The 21361-nt window shown below is 45.7% G+C and overlaps 2 protein-coding genes across 3 annotated transcripts in view; one reads left to right on the top strand and one right to left on the bottom strand.

Moving 5' to 3' along the window:
- Positions 1-231: 231 nt before the first annotated feature.
- Positions 232-7874, bottom strand: DYNLT1 (dynein light chain Tctex-type 1). 2 transcript variants are annotated; one of them, XM_004278893.4, is made up of 5 exons: positions 7791-7861; positions 5029-5070; positions 1433-1556; positions 979-1056; positions 232-677 (listed from the first exon to the last, which is right to left on the bottom strand). In XM_004278893.4, the coding sequence occupies exons 1-5, from the start codon at positions 7815-7817 to the stop codon at positions 607-609; spliced, it is 342 nt and encodes a 113-aa protein (XP_004278941.1). In that variant the 5' UTR covers positions 7818-7861; the 3' UTR covers positions 232-606. The 2 variants fall into 2 exon arrangements, with proteins under 2 accessions (XP_004278941.1, XP_012391855.1); XM_012536401.3 differs by lacking the exon at positions 232-677 and having other exon boundaries at positions 981-1036; positions 7791-7874.
- Positions 7875-7977: 103 nt separating this feature from the next.
- Positions 7978-21361, top strand: part of SYTL3 (synaptotagmin like 3) — a 91954-nt gene continuing 78570 nt past the window's right edge. The window contains 1 exon segment of the mRNA XM_033404027.2: positions 7978-8133. The gene's annotated coding sequence lies outside the window, so the exon portion shown is untranslated.

Here is a 21361-nt window from a genome sequence, read left to right as displayed (position 1 = left end):
AGAAGCCCTTGAGGGAAGGATGTGATGCCCAAGGGTAGAATTCCAACCAGAACACAGCAAAGCGGTCAGGATCTTGGTCCCACGGGTGGATCAGCAAATCGCTGTACTGGCGAGGACCAGAGCTGAACTGCAACTTCTTCTGTTTTTTACAGTTTTATAGATTCTAAAGCCACTAACTAAATATGGAGAATTCATTTGTGATACTATTTAGACTATGCAGAAAACAAACACTTTAAATTGGAATAATTTATTATTCTAACAAAAGTACAAAGTATGGAAAATTAGTGTATTTGAATCATTTCAGAGAGTAGAGAAAGTTTCACACTAGCAGATTTCGGCTTTTAGCACCTTTGAAAAGAAACATTCAAAGTTAAGACAAGTGGCAGGACAGGCTCCTGACTACCTTCGGTGATGACTCCTCTGACTTAGGGTGTGCAGGTCACAGAACAGTGTGGTCATTTGGTTTTTTTTCTCTACATTTTGAGAGCGCCACAAAAACACTTAAAGAGAGTGAGACAGGTGATCACTGACTAGATGGCTGGTGGTTAGAAGATGGAAGAGAAATGCTGGGACAAAAGGAGAAAGATCACAGGCTGGACAGGGCGGTCAAATGGACAGTCCAAAGGCGCTGACAATGCAGTACATGGTCTTGTTCTCCCATCGCACAGTGCAGCTCCCTGCGGGAGGAAGGAGGCGGGTTAGGACAGAAAACTGGGAAGAACGGGGGCCTTCCGAGTTCTCACGATCGTGTACTTAACTCTTTGTGGCCAAAAAAGAAGGCTGGCCAGTCTCTCTTCTATCAAATGTTTTAAAAGGTGACTCTAATAGACATGCATTCAAAGACAGGAAACATCCAAGCACATATTTCATAAAACAACGCTTTGAATAATCTAGATCTCAGCAGGGTCCAGGCACCGCAGAGCCTTCAGGGAAATGCCCGTGACAAGCCTTCACGAACGGAGTGAAAACCGTACGTACCATCAGTAGAGCTGTCCCAGAAGCAGGAACTTGCCGTGTGCAGGCCCGCTCCGTTCTTCTGCATGATTACACAGGTCACTTCGATAAAAGCAGACTTTTATTAGAGAAATATACTTGGCGACACAAATTCCCTTTTGTCCACTTTCATTATATAGAGAGAGATCATGTGGCTGATGTTCATGATAAAAATTCTAGGGGTAGAGTGCCAGGTCCTAGGACATCAACAGATCACCACAGGCTTGTTCTAAAAGCATCAGATCGGAAATGCTGGTACGTCCCTGCGTTCCTGCAGCCCCACAGGCCGGGTGGGTGGTTACGTGCACAAGCCGAGTGACCTGCTCCTACCAGGAACCTCCTCTGAGCTCAGGCCACGCTGCTCTCCTGACACAGACTCGCCTCTGATCCGTATTTAAAGAACCACCACCAATATAAACAAGAGGCGAAGATTCATTACCAATGTATTTAAACGGTTTCCCCAGCTTGGTGAGTTGGCTTAAGGTTTGCTCCACTACGTTTGTGGTCCACTGATTCACTTTGCTGTGCTGATAGGCGTTGCCACCAATGGCACGTTCTATGGCCTGGAAGACAGAGCACAGCTGGTCACTGTTAGCGGAACACGCCAAACACCTCCCAGCCACTCCTGAGGTTAGCACAGTTAGTACTGCACCCTAAGAACTGCTGAAATACAATTTGCATAAAGTGTAAATAAGCTTATTTGTAAACACGAGGACTCCTTTGCAAATGTACCTTTTGTTCTAACAGTGTTGTATTTCATTTGAATGCTTTATATTCAGTTTTAAAAATATGTAATTATATGGGACTTCCCTGGTGGTCCAGTGGCTAACACTGTGCGTTTCCAATGCAGGGGGCCTGGGTTCGATCCCTGCTCGGGGAACTAGATCCCGCATGCCGCCAACTAAACAGTCCGCATGCCACAACGAAGATCCTGCATGCTGGAACTAAGACCCAGTGCAGGGCTTCCCTGGTGGCGCAGTGGTTGAGAGTCTGCCTGCCGTTGCAGGGGACGCGGGTTTGTGCCCCGGTCTGGGAAGATCCCACATGCCGTGGAGCAGCTGGGCCCGTGGCCATGGCCGCTGAGCCTGCGCGTCCGGAGCCTGTGCTCCGCAAAGGGAGAGGCCACAACAGTGAGAGGCCCGCGTACCGCAAGAAAAAAAAAAAAAAGACCCAGTGCAGCCGAACAAATAAAAAAAAAAAAAAGAATTATATAGCATCTGATCTGTCAAGTTTTTTAAACATTTTGACTGAATTTAATGTTTGCTGTTGTAGTTACTGTCTGGAGATAAGGAACACGTTTTCTCCCTGCTGAGGCTAGAAAATATCTTCCTTTGCCTATTTCTTTCTTAAAAGTACACCAGAGATAGAGGAATCTTTTGTCAGTTGTACAACTGACAATGTACAAACCTATCCAAATAATCATGTATTGATATTTACAAATACTTCCTTTACCCAGCATCTTCTGGGAATGTTACCACAAAAGTACATTTTTCAGAAAAACCAAAGAACTCCTCTATCTATTCCAAAACTTAGTTTGTGATGAATTTTTTCTTTATTATGAAATTCCTTGTCTCCTTTTCTGTGCTGTATTCTGGGTGGGTTCACCCTGTGTGCTTCAGAGGGTATTCAGGAATACACACGGTCCCTGGCCCCAACTCTTGGTCCAGCTGGTAATAAGGATAGTCCCATTTTACGGTTCTCTGGGCCTTTTATGGTGGTGCCTGTGTGCCTGCTTCTAAGCAGCTTTCTTTTCTACTCCTTTTCTAACTTGTGCTGGAAACCAGAAAACTGAGTTTTTATGACACTTATGACCTAAAATAATAACATTCAGTGAGGGCTAAGTTCTGACCTCAGACGTGGAGAGAAAAAGTCCCTGAGTTGTATACAATGGTGACAGACTGGGGTCTACGGCCTGGGGCCTAGCCCAGAGACCTTGGTTTTGAGGAACAAAAGCGACTCACGCCATATTCTAGCGCTGGAAATTCCTAGTCATCCTGGGACCTGAGCGGGCTGCTGCCCCCACAAACTGGCACAGCTCTTCCGCACCCTCTGCCGTGTCCTGCTCCCTCCCCAGCTCAGAGCTGAACCTGGGACCAGGGTGGTGATAGCTCTGGGTGTCCCCAAAGAAGTAGGGGCTGCACTCGAGCTAAACCTCTCACTCTGGCAAGTCTCCCCACACATGCTTCGGAATTCACTGTTTTTCAGGGAGGGAGGAAAACCCTCCGCTAATTTTGTACCCATCCAAATTTACTACTACCCAATCCTTAAAATAGCCGAGTACAGAATTAACCTTTTGCCTAGAGGCAAAAAAAAGCTGAAAGTAACACCACACTGTAACTTTATGCTTCCAGTCCTTTATGCTTCCAGGGAGACTGGGAAGGTCTACTTGCAATGGTACTTGCTGCCTGGGAACCAAGTCAAAGACAGTGAAGAAAACAAGCAAGGCCCAAGGAGGCTTCACGATGAGCCAACTCCATGTCTGAGTTCTAGTGAAATTCACCCATCTTCCTGCTCCCTACCATGCTCCTAAGAAACACTTTTTTTTTTTTTCCAAAAAACTACAAGGACTTCCCTGCTGGCACAGTGGTTAAGAATTTGCCTGCCAATGCAGGGGACACGGGTTCGAGCCCCAGTCTGAGAAGATCCCACATGCCGTGGAGCAACAAAGCCCGTGCGCCACAACTACTGAGCCTGCGGCTCTAGAGCCCGCGAGCCACAACTACTGAAGCCTGCACGCCTAGAGCCTGTGCTCTGCAACAAGAGAAGCCACCACAACGAGAAGCCCGTGCACTGCAACAAAGAGTAGCCCCCGCTCGCCGCAACTAGAGAAAGCCCGCACGCAGTAATGAAGACCCAACGCAGCCAAACATAAAAAAATTTTTTAAATGACTAAATTTTTAAAAAAGAAAGAAAAACAATGACAAGCAAACTGTTATAGATCCTGAAAGCAAGTAGAAAATCCATGCCTGATGTGGAATAATACATACAGCAGAACAAAGTCATTTTGCTTTTTAATGGTGTTCACAAAACTAGGCTGTGGTTCTTCATCACTCTGCCATTAGTCAATAACTTGCATTAATAATAATTTGCATTGGAGTCAATTCCAAATCACATATATAACCTCAAATGGTATTGGCAAACTTAGATCATCTAATAACCGTCTTTTAGCCACTGGCTTCATTATGTGCTCAGTGTACCCAGGGAGGGAAACTGACTAGGAAAACGTTTCTGGCCTCCTTCCTGCCCCAGGCTGCCCCCATGCTCAGCACTAGTCCAGCCACACCCACCTCCCCTCCAATCCCTCAAACACCACGCACACTCCTTACCACAGGGCCTTTGCACTTGTCCACTGCCTGGAATATCTGTCCCCCTCTTTTCACTGAGTTAACACTCCTCCCATTTTCTCAGATTCCAGCTCTGAACTCACTAGGTGGGTTAATCCCTCAAAGCACCACATACCGTGGCAGTTACCACACAGGGAATGCACGTTTACATTTTCCAATGTGATTATTACCATGAGTCTTTGATGCTAAAAGGTTATAGAATCAAGCCTTAGTAACATTCAGTAATAATGCTAGTATATAAAATGTCCTGTCTCATTTAAAATATATAATTTACATAATATGGGAGAATTCTTTTTTGTTTGGTTTGGTTTTGGTTTTGGTTTGGTTTTTTGCGGTACTTGGGCCTCTCACTGTTGCGGCCTCTCCCGTTGCGGAGCACAGGCTCCGGACGCGCAGGCTCAGCGGCCATGGCTCACGGGCCCAGCCGCTCCGTGGCATGTGGGATCTTCGCGGACCGGGGCACGAACCTGTGTCCCCTGCATCGGCAGGCGGACTCTCAACCACTGTGCCACTAGGGAAGCCCCAAGGGAGAGTTCTTATCTAGATAGTCATTGAAGTAAAAACTGTTATTTGAAATGCCAAAACACACAGGCTCAGTTGAAACAATTCCAAGACAGTATTTAAAACACATTATTTTCACTCATATAAGCCATTAATCAAACATTGAAAAAGGGAGCATTTCTCCTCTTACCTCTTTTACAATGTTGCTCACTTCATCAACAACAAAAGCAGTCTGTAAGGAAGAAAGTTAGTTAAGTTTGATTGATTTAAAAGATCCTTTTCCACTGCACTGATTAATGCAAATTTAGGTAATGAACATGATTTAGAAATGAAGACCTTAGGAATAATCTAACCAGGCTGTTCATTTTACTGAGGAAAACATTAAGTAGCTCTCTGAGGATCACAGAGCTAATGAGAGGCAGTCAGGAGACACAGGATACATGTATACGATTTAAAGGTTTTTTGGTTTGTTTTTGTTTTAATCATGCCATGACCCAAAAGACTGACTTCACCTTAAACTAAAATTCAATCTCTCCATCCATTTCTGCTGGCCGCTAGGATGATTACTATAGAAGTTTAATGAGTTACTTGACTTTTATATAAATTAACTGACTCTTTCCCTGATGTAAATTTGTTAGGAGGCTTGAAACTTAAGACGTTTTGTTTGGGGGGTTTGTTTTTAGCCACTGTTTGTGGTAAGATACACCATGACTTTACTGTTTTCTGTTGGTATTTTCTTTCTCAATGCTGTCCTACTTCAGGACTGTACAGCTAGCTGCTGGCACAGCCATTCCCCGCCAGTGTGTCGAGGTGAGCTGGGAGGTGGGCTCTCAGCAGGAATCTAGTGCCAGGAGTTTATATAAATGGCTTTCTTTTTTCTTTCTTTTTACATATGGTACATCTGAATGGGTACAAGATTCCCTCTGAATCCTGGGAACCTTATTTCCGGAGCTTTGCAGATGCTTTCCAGAGGGCAGCCCCAGGCCCTCAGTCCATGTACATCCTGGTGAAATAAAGGCAGAGAGTTCAGCAGGGCGTTTTCCTCCCTGCCGGGCTGCTGACCACTGTGGCCCTGTGCTAGCAATGCCCCTTTCTTCCCAGGAGGATCAAGAGCTGACTGCCTGAAGCCCACCTGCTGTACTCAGAAGTCATACTGGGAGACAAAGCCAACTCACCCAGTTAATGAAAATCTGCAGTATCCTAGATTAAATTATTTCTCGAAGTTTATAGGATCTTTCCAAGAGACTTCAGTGATCCTAAACCATACAGGAAAGTCCCTGTATAACTTTCCATGTGGTTGAAATATGAAAAAGGGTGAGGGGCATTTCAATGGACTTTTCATGGAAAGTACAGCAGTTGTACAGAATCCACTGGGCAGTTTCAGTTTCTACAGGAAAGTCGAACAATGAACGGAGAGTAGAGTTATTAATACAAAGATCCAGGTATCTACATGAAGTTAGAGGATATGCAGAGGCTGTTAGGAGGAGTGGGGTGGATTAGTAAACGCCCAAAGCGGGCCTACTAGGAAGAAGAGAGTCATGGTCTCAGCCTCCCAGGGCTTTATCTTGTGTAAAACACAGATCACTCTGTTGGGCCCTTTCATTTCTCAGATATGCAGTTGAGATCTGAAATAATGAAGTCACTTAGCCACCTCATTGGTGAGAGCCAGAATTAGAGTGCAGAGTATTAAAATGCCAGTATTAAGGACTTCCTCTATATTGCCATTTCCTTTCTTAAAAGTTACTCATATTCCTATAATACAAGCCATTTTGCAACATTATATCAGTGCACAGTTTACAGGCGTCTTTCCTTGACTCCCTGCTCCTGAACTATGACTTCTCCTAATTATTCACTTGATTGCTGCCAGCATTCAGACACTGATGATGACACTACCACAGACAGTTTGTGCTAGTTCGGAAATTAGATAAAATCTGAAACTCTTAAGGTCAGTCCTTAAGCCATATATATATATGTATTTCCCTCAAAACATTCCTGCTTAGACTAAATTTCAAAAATGGTAAGATAACCTGTTATTTTTGACAGGCTGCATAATAAATAGGACTCCATTTATTTGTATTTCAACAAGAATTATTTAGTGAGAAGAAAAATGGGCAGCTATTCTATAAGAGGAGCACCCATCAGCTTTATTCTCTGAATGCTCGTAAGCTTGAAGGAAAGCCATGAAACGGCGCACGTCATTACAGCGAATGTCGTCTGCTTGGTAAATAACTGTATGCGCTACCCTGCTTCTTCGTTGGGGCAGTAAGAGATGACTCTTCTTCCCCCACAGATAGGAGCTATCTTACTGTTGTCTCAAACTCAAATGAAATGGGAGTGACGGTGGCCTCGGTGGGCGCTGCGCGCAGCACCGAAGAACAGGTGTGGAAACGAAGACAGGCAGCTTCTCCTACTGGGCACGTCTGCTTTTTGCGCACAGCCAGAGGATCCAATCCTTGACTGAAGGGACTTGAGAGATGTGACTGTACATGCGGGTCACTCTGGAGTCTCGCGTGCATCAGCGACACACAAGGGGCGGCCTTCAGTCTTCCCCACCCGCGGGCGGGGGTCTGAATCACGGAATAAACAGAGCGAGCGGTGGCGCTCTCTCGGGGTCGGGGGCGTGGCGGGCCGGGGTCGCCGGGGAGGCGAGCGGCGCGGCGGGGGGTCTCCCGGGAGTGCAGCCAGCACAAGGCGTCCCAGGGCTGCGGAGCCCCCTCCACGCCCCGCCCCCCGAGCCCCGCCCCGGGCAGGGCGACGACGCCCTGAGCCGGCCCGGCGGCGGGTCACCGCGAAGCGCTCGGCAGGGCGTCGGTGCCGTCAGCCTGCGCTGGGGACGGCCGCTGCCCACGTCTAGACGCAGCCCGGGTGCCCGCACAATCCCCTGGCTGCCGCCGCCCACCTGCACCCGGAACTCCCGGCCTCCACCCGTCCCGTCGCCAACCCAGCGGTTACCTCCTCAGCAGCCTGGTAGTCTTCCATCTTCCCTTCGGCGCCTCGCCTCCGCCTCCCTGAGTGGAGCGCACTGCGCAGGCGCACTCAGGCCCCGCCCCTCGCTTCTGGCCCCGCCTTCCTTTAGGGCCCCCGCCCACTCCCGCCCTGACCCAGTTGCCAGTACAGCCCCGACCAGCCCGGCGGCCGTTGGGGGTTCGCCTCTTCTCCCGTGCTGCCGGAAACGACGGTTTCCGCGGGAACCCGCCAGGGAATCCCGGCAGCTCCCTACACCTCAGCAACGAAAACAAAACAAATGGACAAAGCCAGTCCGGGAGGGGAAGAGTCGTCCTGGCCCCTCTCTCCGGTTCGTACTGTGTGGGTTAATTTGAACGTTCAAGCGAGTTTGGACACCTAGTAACAAACTGTAAAGTGATTTATGAACATGATGGGCTGTCTGAGATATTGTTTGCAGTCCCCTTAAGGATCCAAGGTTAGGAAACTTTAGCTGTGAACGAAACCTTCCTTTGGGGAGGTAAGTTTTCCATATAAATGAGATTTTTTTTTTCCGACAGTCACCATTAAAAAAAAAAATTGGGGGGTGGAAAACATTGTAAAATGCTGCACACTTCCTGACTGCCTTAACCAGAATGACCTAGACATACACTTAACTTGTCTACAAAGGTCTTTATAAAAATTAGTAATGGGGGCTTCCCTGGTGGTGCAGTGGTTGAGAGTCCGCCTGCCGATGCAGGAGACACGGGTTCGTGCCCGGTCCAGGAAGATCCCACATGCCGCGGAGAGGCTGGGCCCGTGAGCCATGGCCGCTGAGCCTGCACGTCCGGAGCCTGTGCCCCGCAACGGGAGAGGCCACAACAGTGAGAGGCCCGCGTACCGCAAAAAAAAAAATTAGTAATGGCGCTGGGCACTGGTATGGCGCTCTCCAGGAAGGGCTGGGATATATGTACCTGCTTGCTTGCATGTGATCTGAGGCTAAAACCTTTGACTTTGGGGGCTACTTTTTCTGTTGTTTTTACCACACCCTCAAAGTCAATCCGTCACTTCTTACCTCTCTAAAGACCAGTAGCTAAAACCCACTTCCCATCCTTCCAGGAAGAGCTGACCACAGGACCCTGAGACTTGGTAGAATTAAGCTGCAGAGCCCACACTCAGTTCATCTGCAACCCTTGTTTCTGTGCTACAGAATCTGCGTTCCATGCTGGCAGAATCCGTTTTATTCACTAATGCGTCCCCTGCCCCTTCCATTGTACCTGGCACATGGTAGGTGCACAATTAAAATTTATTGAATGAATGATTTCCCTACACATTAGTTCTGCCTCATACCCAGTTGCAGAGAACTGGGAGTGGAGGAAGAGGCAATCGCCTGCCTCCTGGGAAAGGGGGAGGGGGAGAGGGTTAAAGACACAAGACTGCCCTGCCCTGGACACCTGGCTTGAGCAAGGGGACCTGCTGGGTGGGAACCGGCTGCCCTCTCACACCTGGTTTCTGCTTCTCAGATTCTGAACTCTACCTTTTGAGCTTTGTTCCCTTCCTGTTAATCTGGCTTCGATTCACCTGTTCCAGTGTTTCAGCCTCAAGCCTCAGTCTACATGGGATTCTAAGTCTGGCATTTCTTTGTTTTGTCTTCCTCACATTCCCAGCTTCACCTAAGATCCCAAGATCCCTTATCAGGTGTCCTTCTCCATCACTTGACCCCAGTTCCAGCCCCTCAGCAGCACCACACTCCTGAGCCAATCAGGGGCCTTTTCACCCTCTTCTAATTTTCTTCTGCTCTCCTAGGGTGGCCCCGCAGGCCCACTGGCTAAGTGTGTTAGCATTATGTGCAAAGCAAGAGGGAACAATTCTAGTGAGGTTTGGGACATCTTTTCTAAATTGTTCCATAACCTTTTAAGAATTTCCTAATGCAAATGAATGTCCTGAATGGCTGCTGGGATAGTGCATTAGTAATGCTTAGATCTTAAGTTATACTGTGACTGAAAATCACCAGCATGGGCATAAATCAACAGAAAACATGTAAATGTGAATTCTAAAAAATTTTACATGACTTTAGCTTATCTGCATTGGGTACCACTCTCCAATTTTAACTGTCAAAGAACATTCATTAAATGATCATAATACATGCCATAGTTATATTGAGTCTGCCCCAGAAATGGATAAGTTGGTCTGTTTATCTTCAGAGCTATTTGTTCACTTATTCAACACACATGACAGTAAGCACTCACTTTGCTGCAGCCTCTGAGCTGGAGTGGCAGCTACAGAGTTGACTTGGATACGGCCTTGATGGAAAAACTTGAAAAACTTATTTCTGTCCGTGGGAGGTTTTGAACTCTCTAGGCTCAGTGATGTTGTAGTGCTTGGAAAAATGCAGTGCAGGGGTTGTCTTCTGCCCGATTGATGTACACTCTGCAGGGCTAAGGAATTTACAATCACTATGGCATTTGACCGTTGACTAGCTGCCGTTCCAGCACCCCGACTCTGCCGAGAATGAATGTCCATTAGAAGTCCTGGAGTATAAACACGCTGACCCAGGGCTGCTCATGAATCTCCCGTATTTAGCCATATTTTAGGATAACGTTTAGGTTTCTGTGCAGCGAGTAAGTGGAGTGGATCTTGGATTTGCTTTTCAATTTGGGGCTTAGCCATAAGTTGGCCGATGTTGTGTGCTTTCTTTCTTCGAGGCGAGTCTCTTAAATACACTCTTTAGAAATAAGGATTGTTGTTGTCAATGCCTTATTTAGCGAGTGTGGGCCAAATAACCATAGCCCTGTCACCTCAACAAGTAATATCCACGGCCACAGTTGGGTCTCCCAGTGCTGTCTATGCTCTGCAGCCGTTTGCCTTCCAAATCCAATCCTGGGGATGTTCGAGTTTTCCTTCCTCTCCCTGTGCCTAGGAGTGTTACTGAGATGTACCGTGGAGTCAGGCTGAGTCACTAATGATGATGATGAGGAAGATGCTGATGGTGATGATGGCGATTGCAAAACACTCCAGTGTGAGGATGTAACGTTGTAATGGGGAAGAAAATAAACTTGTGACTGACACAGATCTAAAGTGAGAATCCTGTGCTGAGAAGTTACATGCTAACGAGATTGGCTAAGAAATGCCTATATTTAGGTCTGCTGTCAGCTGGGAAGCACGGGCACAGTGGGACTGAAATACCTCTGTACCAACTGGGAATGGCTGTTGCTCTGAACCCCTAGGCTCCCTCTTCCTTCCAGTCCTGCCCACCCCTGCCCCTTCCCTGGGACCTCATCCCAAGATCCAACAACTAAAGGATAATTCGGGGCATAGCAGGGCCACCAGCGGGCATTTCTTCTGCCCAATCATTTCATGCTGTGGTAGTTATTAACTAGTTTATCAGTTCTGTGTATATGAAAAAAACACACACACTACATCAGTCAGCATAGGCTAGGTTAGCTGAAGAAACCAATGACCCTAGACTCTTGGTGGTTGACAACAACAAATGTGTATTTGTTGCTCAAGCTACATGACCATTAAGGGTCTGCTGTGGCTCTGCCCGGTGTGTTCTCCACGCATCGGCTGGGACCAGGCTGATGGAGCAGGCTTACTGCAAAGTCAGTGAGGGAGAGGGAAGGGGGAGGGGACAGCGGCCCCAGTGCTGGCTGGAAGGTGCCGCTCATGAATGCGCACGCTTCGTCGTCCAGAGCAAGTCTCTCGGCTGACCTGGGTTTATAGGGCAGGCACGCTTATGGGAGAAGAATGCTACAACCTGCCGCACACAGCATGCTGAAGGCTTCCCTTGCTGATTTATTGATATCACGTTCACGCGCTCTTTGCCTGACTCCCGCCCATTCATCAGCCTGACCACTCTCCCCTTCCACTGCTACTCTGGTCTAATCCCCAGGCCAGCCCTGTGTCACCTCACTTCAGTTTCAGATGTGATCTGTTTCTACCCATTCAGTTTCAACACCCAGGTACCTTCTATCTTTGCCAGCTCTCCCCTGCTGTCCACTGTAGCCTGAGGCCTTAGGTCAGTGGTCTCCAAACTTCTGTAATCGTGCCCATCTAGCATGAATAATTTTTGAGTGGGTAACTCAAAAGTATGTTTATTTCAACTGTGATATGTTAAACTACAAATCCATTTATTTAATATTAATAAAGTTTAAGTTTTATCTTTTTGAAAATAAATATAAAAAGAAGTTCTAATGTTTTCTTAGTATATCCTACTGTTATGGGCTGAATCGTGTCTCTCCCCAGATTCATATGTTGAAGCCCTAACCCCAAGTGCTTCGAATGTGACCTTCTATATTTGGAAATAGGTGTATTTAGAGACCTATTTAGGGTCTTAAAATAGGTAATTAGGTTAAAATGGGGTCCTTAGGGTGGACCTAATCCAATACGACTGATGTCCTTATAAGGAGGGAATAGGACACAGAAAGGCACAGAGAAATCAAGTGAAGACATAGAGATAAGATAGCCATCAACAGGCCAAGGAGCAAGGCCTCTGGAGAAAACCAATCCTGGAAGTATCTTGATCTTGAACTTCTAGACTCCAGAATTGTGAGAAAATAAATTTCTGTTGTTTAAGCCACACAGTCTGTGGTGTTTGTTGCAGCAGCCTTAGCAAAGTAATACACCTACTTTGGAAATAATTAGTCTAGGATACCCTCATTCTAAAAACATTTCCTTCCAAATACTCCTAAATGGATTCACTTACTATCTTGTGCTGCAAAATAGTACTACTACTACTACTAAAGAAACAGCAGTTATTATTTATTAAGGATCTTCTTAGGCCATGGGTCCTAGACCATGATCACAGTGACAGTGCCTGACGCAGTAGGTGCACAATAAATATTTGTGAATGCGTTGAATGAACTGTAATCTAAGAGAGAAGCCTGTGACCCTCCCCAGGAAACAAGCTCAGAGAGGCCAAGTGGTTTGCTCAAGGTGACTCAGGTCTGTCTCACCCCAAAGCCGGCCCTCTTTTTTGTTTTTGTTTTGCGATACGCGGGCCTCTCACTGTTGTGGCCTCTCCCGTCGCAGAGCACAGGCTGCGGATGCGCAGGCTCAGCGGCCATGGCTCACGGGCTAAGCCACTCTGCAGCATGTGGGACCTTCCTGGACCGGGGCACGAACCCGTGTCCCCTGCATCGGCAGGCGGACACCCAACCACTGCGCCACCAGGGAAGCCCTTAAAAGCCGGCCCTCTTAATTCACTCTTCCCTCCTGTCATGTTAATCCTCCTGCCCCACCCCTGCTCCTCACCTGATGGAATTTCCCCATCTCAGGTGGGCATCCTTAGGCCACAGAAGAATGAGATCTCAGAACCGAAGAGCCGAAGGGATGATCAAAGTGAATCTCACTTACAGCTGAGGAAGCCGAGGCTCAGGAGTATTTGGAGAGATCTAGTGATTCCCAAGGCCACAAGATGACCTTAATCTTGGTCATCAACTGACTCGCCTGAATCATAGCCTCTCAATTGGAGTTTATACTAGTTCACCCTCGAGAGTGAGTCTGAGATCCTCAACAGAGACCGTTAAGGGGGAAAAAAAGACAAGTCCACAGAGAGGGAGAAGATATCTGTGATATAAATATCTGACAAAGGACTCATATCCTGAATATATAAAGAACTTCTACACATCAATAACAAAAAGATAACCCAATAGCAAAACAGGCAAAAGACATGAACAGGTCCTACACCAAAGCAGATATCCAAATGATCAATAACCATATAAAAAGATACCAAATTGCTCAGCTACTCTATACATCAGGGAAATGAAAATTGAAACCATAATGTGATACCACTATACACCCACCAGAATGGATAAAATAGGAAAGGCAGACAGTATCAAGTGTGTGGGAAGATGTGGAGCCCCTGGAACTTGTTGCCAGTAGAGGATATAAATTAGTTCGACAGCTTTGGAAGACTGTGTGGCAGCATTTGCTAAGGTTGAATGTACACCTAACCTGTGACTAGCAATTCCACTCCCGGACACATAACCAGCAGACACGTATGCAAATATTCACCCAAGCGTTTGTAGCAACACTATTCATAACAGCCCAAAATTATAAATAGCACAAATGTCCATCAACAGTACCATAAACAAATGTTTTAATCTGTTCATACAATGAAATACAACACCGCGATGAGAATGAACAAACTATAACTACATGCAATAGTATGAATCTCATAAACATGCTGAACAACGGAAGCCAGGCCAAAAAATTGTTAATATCGTATGATTCCATTTACACAAAGCGCAAAATCGGGAGGACTAATGAATGATGTTAAAGGTCAGGCTAGTCGTTACCTTTCGGGGGGAAAGGTGTAACTGGAAGGCCTATGAGGGGCTCCCGAGATGCCGTTTAAGTTTTGTTTCTTCATAGGGGTGCGTTCACTTTGGGAGAATTTATCAAGCTGTGCTTATGATTTGTGTCATATTCCATACATACGCTATACTTCAGTGAAATTTACCCCCCAAAAGTCCGTGCCAGTCTTGTTATAAATCAACTCTTGAGTTAACAGCTGTCTTTGAGATGTCATTACATTAGTCATTTACACTTGAGGTCAATGGAGAAACCCCTTGCAAACGTGGGAACGTTTGACTAATTGAAGCCTCTAGTCTCTTTGGGGGTTTCTTTGGTCTGGGTGAAACATTGCAGTAGCATCAGTGTGGTCTTTCCTCCACCAAAAAACATACACTGTTGGTGTACAAGAGCGCCTGGGTGTGGTTTCAGGTGGCTTTGCCCCGGGGTCCTTGGCGAATGGGGGTTAGTAGCCACAGAGGCACTCAGGGCCCGCCTGCCCGACAGGAAGGAAAGAGAAATACGTCAATTGTTCTAGCATGAAGAACAATTGACTTCCTTCTCCAGAACAAGCTCCCCTGGTCTCCTCTCTTGAAGCTGAGGCAAAGGTAGGCTGAACACCTGCGTCCAGCCCTTTGGGCAGCTTGTTTTAAGGGTGGGGTGGATAGAGATTACAGTTTATATAACTTCTCTTAAACTAATGGCTTTGAAAATGTAGGAAATAAAAGCAATGATATATCAGACAAAGGATAACTTGTAATTTTATTGAATAGCATACATTTTAAATGTAGGATAAGAATGATTTGAATGGAAAGGAGGAATACTTTAGAGTTAGTTAAAAAACTAAACCAAACTAAAGCAAAGAACACTACCCGAAAGCTATACGGTGTGAATTTTTTCTGTGGGGATAGAGAGTGTTGTTTGATTTCCTTTTTGGTTTGTAAATTCTTATACATACAGTTTATTATTGTTTGGCTCTGAATCTACTTCACAGATTCCAATTTTTTGATCCCCCATAATCTTTAGTTTGGAGGTGGAACATAAATGTAATTTTAAAATTAAGAAAATTAAGTTAGCCGGGGTCTAATTTAAATGTCTTGCAATTCAGCCTCCTTAACCCCCAAACAGAATTTCCTGACAAGAGGAGAGATTATGAAAAGAAAATGCATGTTAGATATTAAGTATCTACTGAGACGTTAGAATTGGTATAGAAAAAGATTATTTAGCCAAGATAGTAGAAGATTCTATGTTCTTAACTTTCCTGTCTAAACAAAGCATAAGACTTTGGAGTTAAACAGACCGAGATTAGAGTGTGACTTTAGGTAAATTACTTAATTGCTGCAAGCCTCACTCTCCTCGTCTGTAAAATGGGTATCCTTTCATCATAAGGTTGCAACGAGGACTGAGATTGTGTGTGTAGAGAACTTGTCAAACTGTCTGGTCCAGAGTAAGTGCCACATGTCAATAAACAGTAGCGGTTGGTACAAAAAAAGTGTAGCAATAATTATGAGCAGTACCTCCTGTATATAACAATATGATAATATTAATTCTCATCTTTTTACCTTTCCATGAGAAAAGGTCAAGTTTAAGCCTGAAATATCATGGATTTCTATTTCAGTGTTTAACTTTGATTCTAAAAAGGCATTTGGGGGTTTTTTTTGGTGGCAAGATGTCTGTGTGAATGAGAAAGAATAGACTCCACAGTGAATGCAGGAACCTTCCAGAAGGGGCACCCTTTCTGCCTTCTCCTGTCTCTTGTAGGTGTCAAGTTTTCTAGGCTTAAACCCACGAACACACAACGTCATATATTAAGGACAGAGTTTTGAGGGACCTGAAGCTTATATGATGTCTGGAGACTTTAAGAAAACAAATACAAGATCAGGAATTGCAAATGAAGGGGGGAGAAGCCCAAGGTCACTGGCTTCCTGGAAAATCCACCTCTGGTTCAGTGACCAGAGAGACAAAGAATTTGCAAAGGCTTGTCTCTCTTTCCACGTCATACTTCCTGAGGGACACACAGGCGAGTTGTCTCACCTTTGCAGAAAGGAGCCCATCAAGCCTGTGAGTACGAGGCCAGCTTGAGCTGGAACCACAGACACAAGAGCCGCCTTGCGTTCAGCTCCTTCCTTAGGAGGACGGACTGGTGGTCCCTGCGGCTGTTCCAGGCGTCCATAAGGAAAGTCCATGTGCAAAAAAGAGATGACATTTTCAGGTGAAGCTGCAAGGTCTGCGTAGTCACTCAACTTTTCCCCCGCATTCGAGGCAGAAAGTATTGTGGCTGCCTTCGGAAAAAACTGCAGCTTTTCAAGGAAACAGCTGTGGTGAAACACAGCAGCGGAGGGTGCGGTCTCTGAAGTGACGGGGGCTGTGAGCCTCGCTCGGCTGTGACTTTCAGCCTTGGGCACGGTCTCTAGTTTGCCTTGAAAGTCTGGGTGGCGATGACCGTCGTGTTCACACGCAGGCATGTCAGGCATGCCGCCTGATCTGCCGCATTTCCCTCCATCACAGGCAGGGGGTGGTGCTTTCGTTCCTTTGATGTGATGACCAGCTGCTCAGAGGTGATAGATATTTAGATGAAAGGACGTGGGGACGGCCTGCAGATAAAGAGCGTTTCCTTTCCTGTCCTCCTTTTCTCTTCTTGCCCTCAGTTTCACGTTTCTTGTACTTTTCCCCCTCATCAGATCTAAAAAGCCGAAGTCAATTGGCTGTTAGGCTGAGGAAAGCAAGCAAGCGTGGTTTCAAAACTCACACGTGTTTAGCGACTTCCCTGGAGGTCCAGGGGTTAAGACTCCACGCTTCCACTTCAGGGGACACAGGTTCGATCCCTGGTCGGGGAACTGAGATCCCGCAAGCCGCTCGGCCAAAAAAATTTTAAAAACAGACACGTTTGGATGTTCCTTTCCCCTGGCAAAAGGGGTCCCACACGTTTCTCCCCTGGGACTCTTTCCGTGCCCCCTCCCCGCCCCCCATCCATTTCTGCTCTCTCCGTATGCAGTGAATCACGCCTTCCTCTGAGCGGCCTCCTCTGTAGATCCTTATGTGTTTATACTCATCCTACCATGTCGTAACTTATTCGTTCGCATGTCCATTTTCTGGCTGGAGTGTGAGCTTTTTGAACGCAGAGACTGGCTCCTACTTATTTTATATCCTCAATCCCTGGCACATGCCTGGCACACACAAGGACCAATGAAATCAGCGCTATGGATCAATGCACTAATCACCAAACCGCGTTGGTCTGGATACAAAGTTCCACTGGGACACAGCACGACCGGCTACCGGCGAGACGGAAATACGCGGACTGAAGCACTGTGCTGGGTTTAGGAGGGGCCCCTGCTGTCTCAGTCCCTATCGGTCCCAGAGAAATGGCTTGAGTCCTGCTTTGGGGCATTCCTGTCGGGGCAGAGGGGGAGCAGAGAGGACGAGTTCTGAGTGCTGCTTGCTTTGTTCCAGCTGTTGCTCTAGAGCTGTACCCAGATGATTCCAGAATTGGGGTTTGATCCCAGGTTGTCTGACACCCAAACCTATGCTGAGATGGGATGGATTGCTGTGAAGTGCTTCTCCAGGTGGCTCTGGGAGACTTTTTCCTTCAAAGTGGTGCTTTGGTGTAGGTTTTATTTATTTTTAAATTGTTAGATAAAATTAGACTGGTAGATGGGATACTGTAAAACAAAGGGCAGTCACCGTTTCAAATGTACAAAAATGCAATTGAGAAAGGAGGTTGGGGGCTAGACTCAGCTCCATGTGGGTGAGGACAGAGCCTGATTCCAGTTCTTGGGACAAAAACACAATTTAAGAATTTGTTGGGTGCATGAGCGAGTGACTAAATATCATCATAGAAAAACCGGATCTGGGAGATTTCATTATTCAAGATATGAGATTGTAAATTTCTGCATGAGATCATTAAACTAAAATACCTTTTTGTGTGCTTCTCAGATTTGAAATGACTCAGATTTCCCGATGCTTTCCAGATGTCTGAAGCCTGGAGCTTTCTGAGATGAGTGTTGTTTGCTCACCTGACTGTCCTTCCTTCCTGCTCTACTCGAATTCATGCTTCCTGCTTTGGCAAGTAAACCCGCATGTTACAGTATTCACTGGGTTTCTCAACCCCAGCGAAACATTAAGGACCTATTTGCTGGGTGATGAGGGGTCACTAAAAACCAATGGGACCACTAGAAGGACACTTGAATCAGACAGAAAGAAGTCCAAGTCATGATAGAGAAATACACAAAGGAAAACGGGGTCATAATGAAGAAGCAATTTACTGTGCTTGTAAATAAGGAGAAAGTTCCTGAATTAGTTAGCAATTAATCTGGGCCTTGAAAGATTAATAATAATAATGACGATGATGGTACTGTTACTACTACCACAGTTAACATTGGTCAACGGCTTATTATATGCTCACCACTGTGATCTAAGTACTTTACGGGTAACAACACATTTAATCCTCAGAGCAACTCTAGGAAGTGGGTGTTGTCATTCTCTCTACTTTATGGGCAAGGAAATTAAATCCCAAGGGGCTTAGGTAACTTGCCCAGCATCTCAGCAGTCAGTAAGGGGCAGAGCAGAGCTGCTTACCCAGTGAGGCTCCAAACCCTGCTTTGCGGACTGTTCCCCTCACTGCCTCCGAGGAGATTAGATTTTGGTAGGGAGAGGCAAGAGCAGGAGTGAATGCATGGAAAAAGAAAAGTGCATGATGTGTTCAGGGAGCAGTCTCGGATGTGTCTAATTTGGGAGAATTGCAGCATTCTGTGGGAATTAAGGATGGAGGAGTAGGGAGGAGGCCAGATCAGCCAGGGTGAGAAAGGCCGTTTCGTAGTTTAGAACTCACGTGTAGGCGGTGGAGACCCTGGGCTCCTTTCCTGGGGGAGGAGTGACATTTTCCCACCTCATCCTTGCTCAGTGGACTGTCCCTCACCCTAGAGATGTTCCTCTCCTTCCTCAGACCAGCTCTTTTTCTTCTCCCGGGCTCAGCCATGAAGATTTTCCTGTCCTCTCCGGTCACCAGTCTCCCTCTTACTCACCATCCATTCAGTGCTGTCACTCCTGTTCCCACTGGTCGGCTGCAGGCTAATGGACACAGCCCATTCCGGACCCCATCAGTTGCTCCTGTTACCCACTTTGTGTTCCAGATGCCATGCTCACACCTCGCTCCCTCATCCCAGCATAGGGCAAGGAACATGCCAACTGATTTTAATAGATTTCATAGAATTCTTTTACAATCTCCACTTTTTGACTCAAAAACATCAGAGAGATCAAAGCATCCAACAGAGAAGTCTATTTGTTTTATCCATGTTTTGAAGAATATGAAAAATAATCAGGGTGGCTTCTAGTTTCCTGCTAGCGTCGGTGACCAGAAATGGAATCTGTAAAGATGGACCTTAGCTTGCTAAGGCCGCCAGGTGGATGGAATTCTCTCTTACTTTCTTGGTATTTACCATGGGCGCATGCTGCTGGCTAATTAGCTCCATCTGCCACCCTAGAAACCTCTCTTGACTAGGAAAAAGTTCACTAAAAATAAATAAATAAATAGTTTTTAAAAAATAAGTAAATCATTGCCATAAGTCTGGGGCACCATGTCTTGGATAAATAGACTATAGGCGAAGATTAGTTTTAGTGAATTGGGTTTGAGTGATTTGGCAGGTGGATTACAGAGTGAAATCTCCAATTTGGCTGTTGATGTAAAGCTTAGAGGAATTCAAATGCCAGCCTACCAGGGATAAAGTGCAGAAAGAACTCCAGATTCTGTTCAAGAGGATTGAAAAGATGCCGTTGAAATAACTTGGATGATTGCTGTTGAAAGAGAAACTCTGAGCTCTCAGTTAGAACCTGGAAATCAGACCTGGAATTGCATAAGCAAATTTACAATCAAACGAAAACCCCAACACAGCTTAAAACAATAAAAACAACTGACCAGTCCTCTAATTTCCCCACCCCATTCTCCTAAAACCCAATAATATGTTGAAAAATGAACAAGGGAATGATATACACAGTTTAATTTGTAAGTGACCTGAGAAATCATTGGATTCTCTAGTTCAGTGGTTCTTAAACCCCAAGGACCCAATGCTCACCCTTTATAGGAAATATTTTGTAGTTCACCTTTTGCTATCTGGAATTGGAATTCATGTATAATATAATTTACCTACACCAATAACAACAACAACAACAATAATACGTCATTACTGTAATAAAAGAAGAAATAAAGGGGCAGTAAATTATAAGAATATAATATGTACTCATATATGTAAACTACATTAGAAGACACAGTGAAGTTGTCAAATGTTCGCATACATAGAATCACATTGACTAGAACATCTACAAATGCAGACCATTACCAGTATTATGGCATTAGTGATTCAAATACTACAAGCCATGCTGCCCTCGGTGATGCAACTCTCTGAAATGATAAACAATTTTTGTTAAAGTTCTAAATGAAACCAAGTACAGTCTTTCTTCAATTTACATAATAGTTGCATTCTGGAAAACTCAGAGTATGTGAAAACCCTGCAAAATATACTTTGTGTTTCTATGAGTTAAATTCTATTATCAGAAAATTATACTTTTTTCCTAGTTGAATTATCTGGTAAGATAGCCAACATTTGTATGGGAATGCAAGGTAACTCTTTGTCACTGTGACAACCAAAAGCACCCCACAAATATCTAGAGGGAAGCGTGGTACTGCCCCTACTGAAAAAGCCTGAACAAATCCAAATAAGATGCAGCACCTGTTCTTTCGATTTATCAGAACTATATACACCCCTTTGATTTGGGGTTTTGTTTCGTTCTGTTTTGTTTTGCCTTTGTTACTAGGAAGGTCAGAGATACAGCTAATGCTCAAGTACAGTGACTGTTTCACTGCAGGTTCCTGGTAGAAATCGTCGGCCCCTTTTCGCTCTGGTTGCTGTTTCTCTGACTTTAATCGTCCTCTCTGTGCTTTTATTGTGAGCTACATCATATTCTTGTGAGAAGTAGGATAGAGTGTAAATTACCAGTCATTAAGTCCTGTATCCTAAGCACCTGAACAGTGCCTGGCACTTGGGTGCTTTATCGACATTTACTGAATGAATGGGTGATGGATGGATGCTGGAAACGAGCTCAATTTCACTTTTCTGTAAATAGCAGTGGATGGCCACTAGGGGGAGGAAGAGCGCCCACTCCTCCCTGCAGACGGCTCTCTGAAGCCACAGGCATGCGTTTGGTAGAGAACAGTAGTGTTTTTCAGTAACCGAATCCTGCATTTCTGGAATGGGTAGGGCCTTTGCCCCTGAAGGGGTGAACACTGAGTACTGCAGGAGCACTCTCTTCCAGCC

The sequence above is a fragment of the Orcinus orca genome, chromosome 12 (assembly GCF_937001465.1).
Source record: "Orcinus orca chromosome 12, mOrcOrc1.1, whole genome shotgun sequence".
In the NCBI taxonomy this organism is placed as follows: domain Eukaryota; kingdom Metazoa; phylum Chordata; class Mammalia; order Artiodactyla; family Delphinidae; genus Orcinus; species Orcinus orca.
The sequence above is the reverse complement of the archived record's forward strand: the minus strand, read 5'-3'. Positions and strand labels throughout refer to the sequence as shown.

Coding starts and splice junctions, on each gene's coding strand:
- DYNLT1 (XM_004278893.4), bottom strand. CDS start 7,817: ATGGAAGACTACCAGGCTGCTGAGGAG. Junction 5,071..7,790: donor ACTACCAGGCTGCTGAGGAG/GTAACCGCTGGG, acceptor TCTTCCTTACAG/ACTGCTTTTGTTGTTGATGA. Junction 678..978: donor CTGGGACAGCTCTACTGATG/GTACGTACGGTT, acceptor TTCCTCCCGCAG/GGAGCTGCACTGTGCGATGG.